We start from the raw sequence: 12897 nt of genomic DNA, 5'->3' as shown, positions 1-12897 counted from the left end.
ACCACCATGAACCACATCAAACCTGCAAGAAATGTAACAGACAACCCAACCCATTCCCAAATCACCACCTACAGCTACATAGAAACCCATTCCTTCATCGCAACCACCTCCAGACCCATCTTGAGTCCTAGATTAAGATAACAGTGTGAAGCGGAGAAGAGAAGGAGGGGAGAAGCTCGGCGCGGCAACGGGTGGCGTCCTGGTTTGCCGGTGTCGGAGAGAGAAGACCAAGAAAGCTGTGGTGCGGTGGCGCGGTGGCTGGCTCGAGGAAGTGGTGGCGCGGAGACTGAACGAGGGTAATGGTGCGGTGGCCGGTTTGGACGTGGTGGCAGGTTCGGTAGCACACAGGGAATGCACCCTTTGGTTCGAATTCCTAGTAGAGGGAGAAGCGAGATTTGGGTCTGGGGAGATGAAAAATGAGAATGAAATGAGGGAGACCTGTCTCCTAAGAGTTGAAGAATAATACGGCCTTGGACCCTTTTCTTTTTTTGACCCAACTCTCACTAATAAAACAAAAAAAAAAAAAATCATTTCTCCTTCACACACCCCGTTTCTCACTTGTACTCCCTTTCAATTTGGGCTTAGGTCTTTTCTGCCAAAAAAAAAATGAAGAAGGAGAAGAATTGGGCCGAACACACATTTCAGGATGCACTTCCGTTTTCATATTTACACTTGGACAGATACAAAGTTGAAAAAAGCGGATTTGGACCGAAATTGAGGAACCTCGGTTTTATTATGCACGCACTTCTGGTTTTTATCTCTGTACCCTTTTGTCTCTTTAGCTTTTATTTTTATGTTTTTATTGCATATAACCCCTTTGTATAGTAACTTCCATCCCTTTGTTTTATTTATATTTATTAGATTATTTTGTTTTGTTTTGCATAAAAATTACAAAAAAATAATAATAATAAAAAACATATAAAACTTAAAAAAAAAAACATTTAATGATATATGTAAGGACTGTATATTAGAAAAGAAAATGTGGTGGAGGTGGGCCCCATGTGGGCAGCTGAGCATGTGAAGTGGTGGGAGCATCCTTTGATGTTTGGCATGGTAGGGAAGAGCTTCACGGGACAACTGTTGAAGAGCTTCACGGGACAACTGTTGAAGAGCTTCACGGGACAACTGTTGAAGAGGTGGGGGAGAAGTTTTATATGGGCAGCAGGCTTAAGAGTCTCACCACCTGGAAGCTAAACCGTGAATTCCTTCTAGCCGTGGGTTCCATTCTCTATTCCACCAAGGCAATGAATCAACTCTTCTCCGAGTCATGGCACTGCAGCTTACGTAGTGTTCTTCTCCCAAGGCCGTGCCATGTTTTCTCTGCCTGGACCAACTGCTGTTTCAAGGTGCTGGACTGCTCCCTTTCCTGGACGTGTTGGTCGTGTGCTGCTTGCCGTGAACGATAGTAGCTGGACTGCGTGAAGATGGTGGACAGTGCAGCTGGAACCGTGACGCCTCCCTTGCTGCTGGAAGCATGCTGGACGCTGTTGTGCATGGAACGCTTCTCCTCTTTGCTGGCTGCACCTTGCGTGAACCGTGAGCAAGGTGATGATCAACTTCTCCTTACAGCCGTGACAGTCTGAGCTTGGGTGTGGCAGCTGCTGCTTGCTGCATAAGGAAGGAGAAGGAGAAGTGGGAAGGAACATAAAGGAATGAGCAAGAAGAGAGGATGGAAGGAGGAAAAGCCGAAATGAAGGAAGAGAGTTTGAAAGTTGCTGGGAGAGAAGAAGTGAAGAACTTTGGAGTTGGAAGGAGATCCAGACACTTGTATTTCTAGGTTCAAGATTCGCAAAGGAAGTCTTCAAGAGGTAAGGGGAGCTAGATCTTTTGTTTAGTTGATGATGTATGTTGTATTTGATGCAAATCTGGGAAGAATGGGATGAATATTTGGGTTCTGGTTTCGTTTCTGGGTTTTCTGGAAAACCTGCAGAATTTCTGCAGAAACACCGTTCGTCCAATTTGATTTCAAATTGGACGTTCGTCCTAAATAGCTAACGTTCGTCCAAAATGGTTGAACGTTCGTCAAGGTGAATTTGGACGTTCGTCCAAATTGTTCGGTAGTCGTTGGAGAGCGTTCGTTTGTGGACGCTCGTTCAAAGTTGGTGAAGTGAAAAGGGGACGTTCGTCCCATTCGCTATGCGCGTCCGTCCTTAAATCCAAGTGTTCGACGTTGAGTGATTCGTTCTGTACGTGTGAGCGTTCGTCCGCAAAGGCTCGTCGCGCGTTCGTCCAAGTTGTAGATTATGAGTGTCCGTGCTTCAGCTAGCAAGTGAGCGTTCGTCCTACACATGGGTTGGCGTTCGTCCTGACTTCGCGTTCGTTTGAGATTAGCGTTCGTCCAAATCATTCAGAGAGCATTCGTCCAAACCATCCACGTTGAGCGTTCGTCCAAGCTGTTAGTTGGCGTTCGTCCCAATAGTTGAGCGTTCGTCCATATTGTTGAGCGTTCGTTCTGGTGAGTGTAGCGTTCGGTTTTAATCTTTGAGCGTTCGTCCTGGATATAGAAGTGTAGCGTTCGTTCTTCAGTTTAAGTGAATGTTCGTCCATTAGTGTCCAGTGAATAGTACTCGTCCAAATAGTATTTTACAAATATGTTGATTTTTAATTTCCTTTGCTTTTGGATTGAATTATTTGTACCAATGTTTGGAATATTATCTATGACATGAATTATGTGAATGTATGAGATATGTAGGAATTGTTGGGATAATATGGTGGTATGTGATTTTTCATAATTGGGGTTAAGGTTCAAAGTAACAGTAAGTTATGTTATTTAAATATTTCGGTTACAATTTATGAATATATGATCAAAAGTGAATGATGAACTATATATGAGATGAAATGAAAGTATGAATGATTAAATGAGCGTTCCAAGGAGGAACGACTCAGAATTCGATTATTGAGATTTGTAAAGAATGAATGTGGGAAGCTTAGCCGGTTGTTCATCCTGATGTTCCGTGAGTACTCGTCCTCACGTAGAGGGGGTACGTCATGTGTGGGAACGGCAGGAGGTCCTAGTCCTAGGGATTATCTGGACAGATAAGACTAACCTCGGGTGGCAGCTGATGAGAGTTCCAGTTACTACATCACCCGGGTGCACGAACACCGAAGCTACACAGAATTCATTCTAGTCCGGACGAGTCTGTCTATGAAGTAACGAGTCGGTCTATAAAGTAACAAGTCTGTAGATGTCAATTTACCATGTTTGGATGACTTTTGCATGTTGTATGAGTGGATGGAATTATGGTTTAATGAATATGCTCTAATTGTTCTTTTATACGAATCTAAGTATGATAACATTGAATTTAACTGTTCTATCTGTATAACATGTTTTTATATCTAGCTCACCCTTGCATTGTTTTTGTTATGTGCTGTTTGGGTATGTTTCTTTGGCGATGATCATCCACTTGGATGGGAGCAGATGTTGTCGCGGAGTTTCCCTTGGAGCAAGAGCTGGAGGTTACTGATTTCGCAGAATAGTCTTCTTAGAATTTATTGATTGAACACTTGTAGTGTTTAATCCTTTCAATTGTTTAAGTTGGAATTTCCAGTTTCTTTTATTTGGATGACTGTAATTTATTACATTTAATTACACGTCAAAATTCCGACTGTTATCTATATTTGAATGTTAACGTCCTTATTATATAATATTAATTATTATATAATTGGGATGTTACAATATAAATATCGGTATCAGTACTCGTGCGATCGTATGCATCAGCCTAGTACTTATTGCCCAAATATAAAATAAATAAAAAGCCGTGTGAGTGCTCGTGCGATCGTACGCATCAGCCTAGTACTCATTACGCAAAACAATAACAGGAAAAAGCCGTGTGGGTGCTCGTGCTATCGTACGCATCAGCCTAGTACTCATTACGCAAAACAATAAGAGGAAAAAGCCGTGTGAGTGCTCGTGCGATCGTACGCATCAGCCTAGTGCTCATTACGCAAAAAATCTAAATATTACATCAAAAAATACCAAAAAAATATAAAAATCTTCAAAAACTAAAAACATCCACATTTTCAAATAACAAACATTTTCTCAGCCAGAACTACGTGATCCTTGATTCTCCATCACAAGTGGAGATACGTAGGAGCAAGGCTAGTCCTTGTCAGGTTCACTCTCCCAAAAATCTAAAATTATCCATAACAAATTCTCAAACAATTTCCTAAACAAAATTTCAAGCAGTTTTCTAAAAGAACTACGGAACCCTGATTTCTCATTCTGAATGGGAATACGTAGGAGTAAGGTCAATCCTTGTCGGGCCCAAAAAAAAAAAAAACTAAAAAAATATGTTTTGTTTATTTAGATTTTTATTTTAAGGGAAAGTTAAACATTTTGAAAACCACATCATATTCGCATATTTAATTAAAGGTATTGCTTTAAGGCAGACGTTGTAGGGTGCTAATACCTTCCCTACACGTAACCGACTCCCGAACTAAGAATCTGGTTCTAATAGACCATGCCTTATCATTTTATGGTTTTTCTGTAGTTTTCCAGAATAAACTATGGTGGCGACTCCAAATCTTTTTTTCAAACTTTCTTTTTCCTTTTTTTGGATCGTCGTCCCGTCGCGATTCCGGTTGCGACACCTCTGCATCAAGATTTAGGAATTTCATAGCAGCTAACGAGTGGCAACATGGTGTGGCAGTGATTTCCCACTTCTTGCATGTACACAAATTTTCATCTAAATTGACTACAAATTTGTCACCGGCTTGGGACACATGGCGAACTTCAAAAATCTTGTTTGCTGACCAGCTGTAAAATCAAAACAAGAAACACATTATAATCATAAACCACTAACACATTTTAAAACAAATCATAAGTGAACAAACCTCATTCTTACCACGGTATCCAATATTTAGTTAACTGAGACTCCTTCTTTAGTCTACTCTTGATTTTTGGACAAATGTTCCCAGAAAGTGATTGACTTTTTGTCCTGTTAGTTGCCCATCTCTTCATCAAGTAAAGCCGGATTTCCTCCATCATGGTTACGATTGGCTTAGACCTTGTATGCACCATTACACTATTGAAAGCCTCCGACAAGTTGTTAACCAAAGTATCACACTGAGCCTTGCTGCTAAATCTTGATCTTGACCAGTACCTACAACATATATATGTTCATCAATGTTACTGTGAATATTTGGCAGATTTTTAAGAATAGAAATTTAAATACAAACCTGGGAGGGATTTTTAACAAGTATTTGAAAGCCTCATCGTTAAGCTGTTTAATATTTCTCATTTCTGCTTCCCATGCTTGTGGATGGGTTGTTGTAGCTACCTTCCACATCAAACGCTTGAGTTGTTTTGCAGGGAATTTCTTTCTAAAATTAGCGTATAAGTGCCTAACACAGAAACGTTGATCAACTCCAAGCACTACTTCTTGTACAGCTTGTAGTAGTCCCTGTTGAATCAAATTATGACAGTGTTGTTAGAGATATGATTTCAACCTCAAAGATAATTAACATAATCGGGGAATAGGTCATGTGCATTACCTTTTGCTGGTCCGACATGAATGTAAATGATGAACTTACTTCCTCCCCACCGAGATCTTCAATCAGAAATTGGAGGAACCATTTCCAAGTATCCTTGTTCTCTACTTCGACCACGGCATACGCAAGAGGTAACATTTGATCATTTGCGTCTCTACCAACAGCAGTTAACATTTCACCACCATACTTTCCTTTCAGAAAAGCACCATCCAACCCAATTATTGGCCTGCAGGACACAAAACTATCCTTGCATGCCTTTAGACATGTATAAAACCTCATAAAACTGATTCCATCCACATTCTCTTGAACTTTGACTTTTACTGTGGATCCTGGATTACGAGCTAAAACCTCATTGGCATAATCATAAATCCTTCTATATTGGTCTTTGAAAGACCCATCAACATTGTCTGAAGCAATGGCCTTTGCCCTATAAGCCATACATCTAGATACACCTACATTCCATTTTCGATTTATCTTCTCACGAATTTCCTTTCCCTTTACTTGTGGATTTTTTCTAACAGTTTTTTCCAACCTTTTACTGAGCCATTTTGCATTAACTAATCTTAATTTGTGCTCTCTACTACATCTGTGGTCATCAACAATAGTCCTTAATTGCCACGTATGAATGGCTTCCATATAAGCACAATATGCCATCCAGGGGCACTCTCCTTTAGCACCCATACATTTTACCCTCATTCTCTTCTTATCATTTTTAATATATTTAATATTTCTGCCATTTTCTATTCCATATGTTTTAATGGCATTCACAAATTCTTCCTTCTTAGCAAAATAAGTTCCCACATCCCATTTATAATCTACCATTGTCTTAGGCATGTAGAAGGTTACAAACTTCCCATAACCCTCCTCTTCATCATCTTCTGCTCCACTGTCTGCTCCACTGTCTAATTCATTAGATTTCCATTCATCATCGGACAAACCTCTATGATGATCACTATTGATTCCATCATCCACATCACTATCATCAGATCGCACATCAACTTCAACATTACCAAACCAATCTGCCACTCTGTCTCCTACCTCCTCTTCTAAATCACACTCAACATTAACATCAACCAGACCTTCCATACAGTCGTAATTAACCTCCTCATTGCCATCATCATGACCACTACTGGTCCAGCTTCGAACATCACAACCATCCTCTTCAACCTCACCCACACCAACATGTGTTTCAATTTGTCCTTCAACAACATCATCATCCTCACCTCTCTCACCTTCATTAACAGCCACCTCAAATTGACTTTCACTGTGTTGTTCACATTCTGTTTGAATTACTCCTTCAACAACATCATCAGCCTCAACTGTTTGTTCTGACACCACAACACTTTCATTGATTCCATCACACTAGCCTCTCTCACCTTCATTAACAGCCACCTCAAATTGTCTTTCACTATGTTGTTCACATTCACCCCCACCAACCTCTGTTTCAATTTCTCCTTCAACAACATCATCAGCCTCAATTCTTTCTTCTAAAACAGGTTCAACAATCATACCCCCGCCTTCCTCTTCACCTTCACCCATAACCATACCTACAGGTTCAACTTCTACTTCATCTGTATTTTGAGGAATATATTCTAACATATTTATCACCTCAGGTTCAGAGACATTGTGAACAACAAATAGATGAACCTCACCATTAAGCCTGGCTAAGGTAATCATGTGCATGGCTCCTATGTCATCCAACAAAGGTTCCAACCTATTTTCCAAAACAGAACCACCACCAACGCAGTACAACAACTCCTTAAACCCATCATAACCTAGACCTTTTACTACACTGACTACAAGGAAATAGCTCCACATGTCTGGGTCAAAGGATAAACTTGTACTCTCCCCCTCATACTTAAGTTTTCCTTCATTTATGAACTTTCCACCATGGTGAAAAACAACTTCAAAATTTCCTTCCATTACGTACAACACAACAATTATATTTTAACCTATAAAGTAAGAAAAGACTTTAACAATGGGGGACCACAAAAAAAAAGCATTAACAATATATTCAAACCACAACCCACTGAAAAAGACAATCAAACAACGCTTTAATAACGAGGGACCACATTGCAATCGAAAACGAAACAATATACAACATACAACAGGTTCCGACAACCATAAAGGACAAATTCATCACAAAATTCAATCAAAAGCACATTTACTAACCTGAACACGTGGTTCACTTCGAACACTTTCGCCACTGCTTTCCACGTGCTTCACCGCCAACACCTTCCTGATTCTACCGAAATACCACCGATAGATCACTCGCAAATCTAGAAACGATACCTATTGTCCGCCAAATTGGAACCACAAAAGACAACTCTCGACAAAACCCTCTTCAATTTAGGGATTCGTCCTTCTCATAAAGCGTTCGTTGTTTATGTTAAAAATCAAAACGTTGCGTTTTGGTTTACAAATTTCACGTTTTTTAAATATATTTAAACTCACCATTAAGCCAGGTCAATGCCACGTCAGTAACATTTCGTCATCTCAGCATCCCACTCATCAATTTTTTTAACGCCGTCCAGCCAACTTAACGGGAAGGACTCAATTGATCTCAATTTCCAAAATTAGGGACCATTTTGATACACTTTAAAAAACGAGGACCCAATTGAGACATTCGTACATAAATAGGGATGTAGAAAAGGATTAAACCTAATAATTTTATATGTCTTTGTAAGTCCTAGTATTTTTTATAAGATGTTGTGGTCTTGTATATGAAGTTGTAATATTTGATATGGTGTAGTAAAACCTTGTGTTTGATGAGTTAATGTATAGTATTGAGACTATGTCTGAAAAGTATTGAGCTTGTGTTATAAGTCTTGTGATTAGTGAGTAATGCATATTGTTGAGACTATGTATATTTTGAGAATAGTAAGATAGATCTTATGATTTGTGGAGGAACGTGTGATAATGAGATGATGTATGGAATTGTGATGTGAACATGAAACTATGTCATTTTCCTCATACTGTTGTTGTTTGTGTGAGCTTTTTGTATTGCGCTACGATAAGGATGTTGACTCTCGTATAGAGACAAAGATTCGAGTGTCACTTCCTTTTGCGCAAGGAGGTGAATGTCTCGCCTAAAAGGCTTGAAAAGTCGGGGAGATAAGTTGGGATGGAGGACGACTCGAATCGTCCTGTTTTGCGTAACAGGTTGGGACGACAAAGTACAAAGAAATGACATTGGTTTATGAATGGAGTGATTGTGATATTATTTATGAGTGGAGATATGTTACCATGACTAGTTATGGTTTGTGTTTCATGTTGTTTATGTTACATGATATGATGTTATTTCTGGTTGCTCACCCTTGCATGTTGTGATTGTGGTTTCCACCTACGATGATCGTACTTGTACGAGAGTAGATGATCTTGCAAATAAGACCGGATCGAAGTAGCTTACGCGAGTTGGAATCTTTGTTTTGGGAATTTAGTATTTTGTATTTAAAAGTTTTAAAACTTGGTATTTGTTTATGTAAAAGTGATATTCTAAAGACTTCAAGCGATGTTTATAATTATGTTTAGCTTCTGCATTTCAATAGAATAAAGTTTGATCATCTTTAATGAATATTTTATGGAAAAGTTATATTCTGAAAAAGAAAAATTACACCGTAACATCTCAAAAATCGGAGTGTTACAATATACTAAAAATTTATCGGCCAACGCTAGCAAAATTATCTGTTGACATATGTGAATTAGACATTATTTTTACCTAAGCCAGTCATAATTATTGTTTTGGTTAATGTTTATATTGATTTTTTTTTATTATTAACATGAACGTTAGCTTGTTTCAATTGAATTAAATGTTGATTACAAATGTTTTTAGTCATTAAATAGTATTATTTGATATTTAAATATTTTTTTAATTAAATGGTAATTTCGGTTAAATAAGAAAATTTAAATTGAATAAATTTGAATTGATTTATCCAAAAATAATAATTTCAAATAATATTAATTCAAATCGAATGGATTTGGATGTCTAATATATTGAAAACAAATATATCCATACACAAGTTAGAATTTGGTTGGCTATCACATGTGATTTATATTTATATGTTTCATATGTTTAGTTAAACAAATATTTGTAGGTGATATTCAATTGTTTAGAGACATTGAGTTTTCTCACAAAGAATCAGACGTTTTATTTTATTAATAGTAAATGGCAACACTCGGTGATTCACATTACAGTCAAATCAGAAACCCCACAGTTTGAGGAAATCAATTTTAACCACCCACAGAAAAAGCAGAATGAAAAACCAAAAACATGGTACATTAAGTTAACTTGGATCATAGTACGAAACATTCGAAAATGGTGTTCATTGAGCACGCCTGCAAATAGTGAAGCCATCACCAATTGAAACAGCAGAAATTTCAACACGAGAATCATCTGCAATTGCTTTGTTGAAAGCTACAACAGCCTGCCTGTTTTTTCTTTTGGGTATTGGAACATCCTCTTCAGGCCAGACAACAGTTCCACCCCAGAGGGTGTTATCATAGATTATTAACCCACCAATCTTCACCAGTTTAAGAAGCCGCTCGTGGTAATTCCAGTAGTTATCTTTATCAGCATCAACGAAGGCAAACTCAAAACTATCCTTATTTGAATCCTGTAACAGAACAAACAGAACCAAAATGTCAAACAGAAACTAACTATAAAGTAAAAGGAGTTAGATCCTCTTACGTACAAGGAAGAAAGAAACAAAAGAAAAAACAAATAACTAGACTTTACAAATAACTAGGGTCTTAATTTATTATACATAATTTTCTGTCTCGTAATATGACATTGTTATGTCAGTAACATGACAGCAACACAAAATCATACTCACGTCTTCTAATAGTTTATCAAGAACAGGTAGAGCTGGAGACTGAATGAAGTCGATCTTGTGCTCTACACCAGCCTTCTTAATGAATGGTAGTCCTATCTCATAAGCTTCCCTATCTGGATCCAGGGCTATAATCTACACCACACAGACAATGGAGTTGGTGACATAAAACAGACATATTAAACGTACCAAATAACAAAGAAAAGTGCAAACCTTTCCATCATCTGGAATGGTTAGTGCAGTGAGGAGAAGAGAGTATCCTGTAAAAACTCCCACTTCAATTGTCTTTTTAGCATTCAACAGCTTCAAGAGCAAGGCCATTAGCTGACCCGCATCAGGATCAGCGCCCATAAATCCCCTGCAGAGTGAAAATGGTAACTAAATTTATGAAACAAAGCCCTTTATTGTTTACTAGTTGAGCACAGACATTGCTACCGCAAATATTCAGATGAGTGAAAAACTCTAGGTAGATCCTGAGAATGGGGACCACGATCAACACAATAACCACACCACAAATTCATTAAAACGATGTAGAAGCTAAAAACAAGAAACATAAAAAAGAAGCAGATCTACAAGATGCAATGTAAAAGTAAACAGGTTATAATTCTGACTAAGCCTCGTACCAAACACTGAAACTTATAGCAGTCTTTCGAGTTTCAACCGAGACATTAACTATGATAAAAGACTTTGTCTTTGTTGATTTTAATAATGTCAACATGTCTTGAGACAGAATTGTGGCAGAGAATAATTACCAAGGGTGTGTTGCGGTGGCATTCCTTAGCTCTTTGAGAGTCTCGGCTTCTCGAGGGTAAACGCTAGTCTCCAGTATATACTGCCACAACATTGTTGAATTGAATAATTTTTGAAAATGAAGCGAAGGAAAAAAGTACTGTTTGAACGATAAGCCTACCTTGGTCAACTTCTCACTCTGCAGTATTGTTGGATTAGCGGACATTTCTCTATGCTTTGCTAAGCCTCTGTTTTTCTCTTTGTTTTTTCTTTTTGTGTTGGATTTACAATGCGTCCCCTGTTTCGGCCATTTTAAAAGAAGTGAAGCGGAGGTTGCAGGTCGCAACCACCATTTCAACAAGCAATGAAGGCGGTGTGAATATGTCTTGAATGATTCAACTACCTTTTTCCTTTTATGTGGGTATTTTGAAGTTCTAAATTTTACCAAATTTTTCAATAACTAAACTTTCTTAAAAAAGTTAAAATTGCTGTCACCTTCAGGTTTATTTCATGTTTCTTCTTCGAGGGAAGCCAGTACCCGATTAAGGTGCCAATTACGTTACAAAATTTTTGTTTTAGCCAATGATGTCATTAGAGGATGGAAAGTACTGTATCAACCTTTTTTTATAACAATGATGTGAGAAGTTACTCATCCTTATGCATGTCACTGTTATCACCATAACCACCAGAGGTCGTTGTTCTCCTTCCCTTTCGCAGTCATTGGACGCCGCCGACAGGAACACCATGATAGCAACAGCAACCCGCGTTTTCAACACAGCTACCAAATTCATTTATTTAACTGTTCATTTTCGTAGCTTTTATTTATTTTTGTTTAGAGTACCTTATCCACTTTTACATTTATTTAACATAGAATTTAAAAATAAAAATGATCTTAAAAAATATTAAATTTTGTATTTTTCCAAGAAAATAAAAAATAAATAAAGATAAAATTAAATTAATAAAAATATTTAGGTGTCTTAAATAATATTTTTCTTTTTAACAAGAGATTCGAGAAGAAAAAGAAAGGTGACGGGAAATAATGATAAAAAAACATATTTTAAAAAGAAATAATTATATTTTAATAATATTTTGAAAATTATTTTATTGATTTGTATATTTTAAACTATCAATCACAAGTTACAAAAAAATTATCTAAAGAATTGTTAAAAAAACTTTTTCTTCGAAAACATCGTTCAAGAAGAGATAAGTTATTATTCCGAAAATAAATCTCTGAAGTCATCTTTTTTAAAAGATTTCCAGAAAAAAAAAATCAGGAATATATTTTCTTTTTCCATAAACAAAATTTTTCCTAAATACATTTTCTATTTCCGGATTGCATTTTCGAGAAGTTTCAAAGTAGGACAAAAGCGGGAATGTCACTTTCAAATAAGGGTAAAAGTGAAAATTCAATAAATTGACAAGTGTTTTCTTTTTCCCAAAGATTATCCAAAGATAATTATTTTCTGTACGGTAAATGTGTTTATAGTATTAGTATATACATTCTTTGACCTTAAAGAAGGATTTTAACTTACAATAAAAAATATTATTTTAATCAAAAAATTAAAATTTCATGAGTAATTGAATTAGTGAAAAATATAAAATATAAAATTTTATTTAAAAAGAACAAATTTAAAAAATTTCATGTTTTTTACTTTATATATTTAGTTTTCATATTTTCTCTTCGGCTTAATTTTAGTTTGGGAGATTAAAATATTATTAAGATGGTTACTTTTTAATTAATTCGATCACGTTTTTTTATTAATATCGATAAAATTTATTTTTTATATAAATTGTTATGATTTTTTTTTTGCAAATTAGTTTATTTCTTACTTGATATACCAAGAATTTA

General features: G+C 36.8%; 1 protein-coding gene across 1 annotated transcript; it reads right to left on the bottom strand.

Moving 5' to 3' along the window:
• Positions 1 to 9635: 9635 nt before the first annotated feature.
• Positions 9636 to 11377, bottom strand: LOC108347202 (probable caffeoyl-CoA O-methyltransferase At4g26220). The gene is made up of 5 exons (XM_017586363.2): positions 11230 to 11377; positions 11072 to 11151; positions 10533 to 10677; positions 10323 to 10454; positions 9636 to 10103 (listed from the first exon to the last, which is right to left on the bottom strand). Exons 1-5 carry the CDS (start codon positions 11272 to 11274, stop codon positions 9813 to 9815), a joined length of 693 nt encoding a protein of 230 aa, XP_017441852.1. The 5' UTR covers positions 11275 to 11377; the 3' UTR covers positions 9636 to 9812.
• Between the last annotated feature and the right edge of the window lie 1520 nt (positions 11378 to 12897).

The sequence above is a fragment of the Vigna angularis genome, chromosome 1, assembly GCF_016808095.1.
Source record: "Vigna angularis cultivar LongXiaoDou No.4 chromosome 1, ASM1680809v1, whole genome shotgun sequence".
Lineage (NCBI taxonomy): Eukaryota > Viridiplantae > Streptophyta > Magnoliopsida > Fabales > Fabaceae > Vigna > Vigna angularis.
Note: the sequence above shows the minus strand (reverse complement) of the source record. Positions and strands in the feature narration are given on the sequence as shown.

What these genes read in the sequence shown, in the direction of transcription:
- LOC108347202 (XM_017586363.2), bottom strand. Translation starts at nt 11,274, where the DNA reads ATGTCCGCTAATCCAACAATACTGCAGAGTGAGAAGTTGACCAAG. An exon ending in CCATTCCAGATGATGGAAAG is followed by an intron (nt 10,455 to 10,532) that starts GTTTGCACTTTT and finishes TGTGTGGTGTAG; the next exon opens with ATTATAGCCCTGGATCCAGA. An exon ending in TTGATAAACTATTAGAAGAC is followed by an intron (nt 10,104 to 10,322) that starts GTGAGTATGATT and finishes GTTCTGTTACAG; the next exon opens with GATTCAAATAAGGATAGTTT.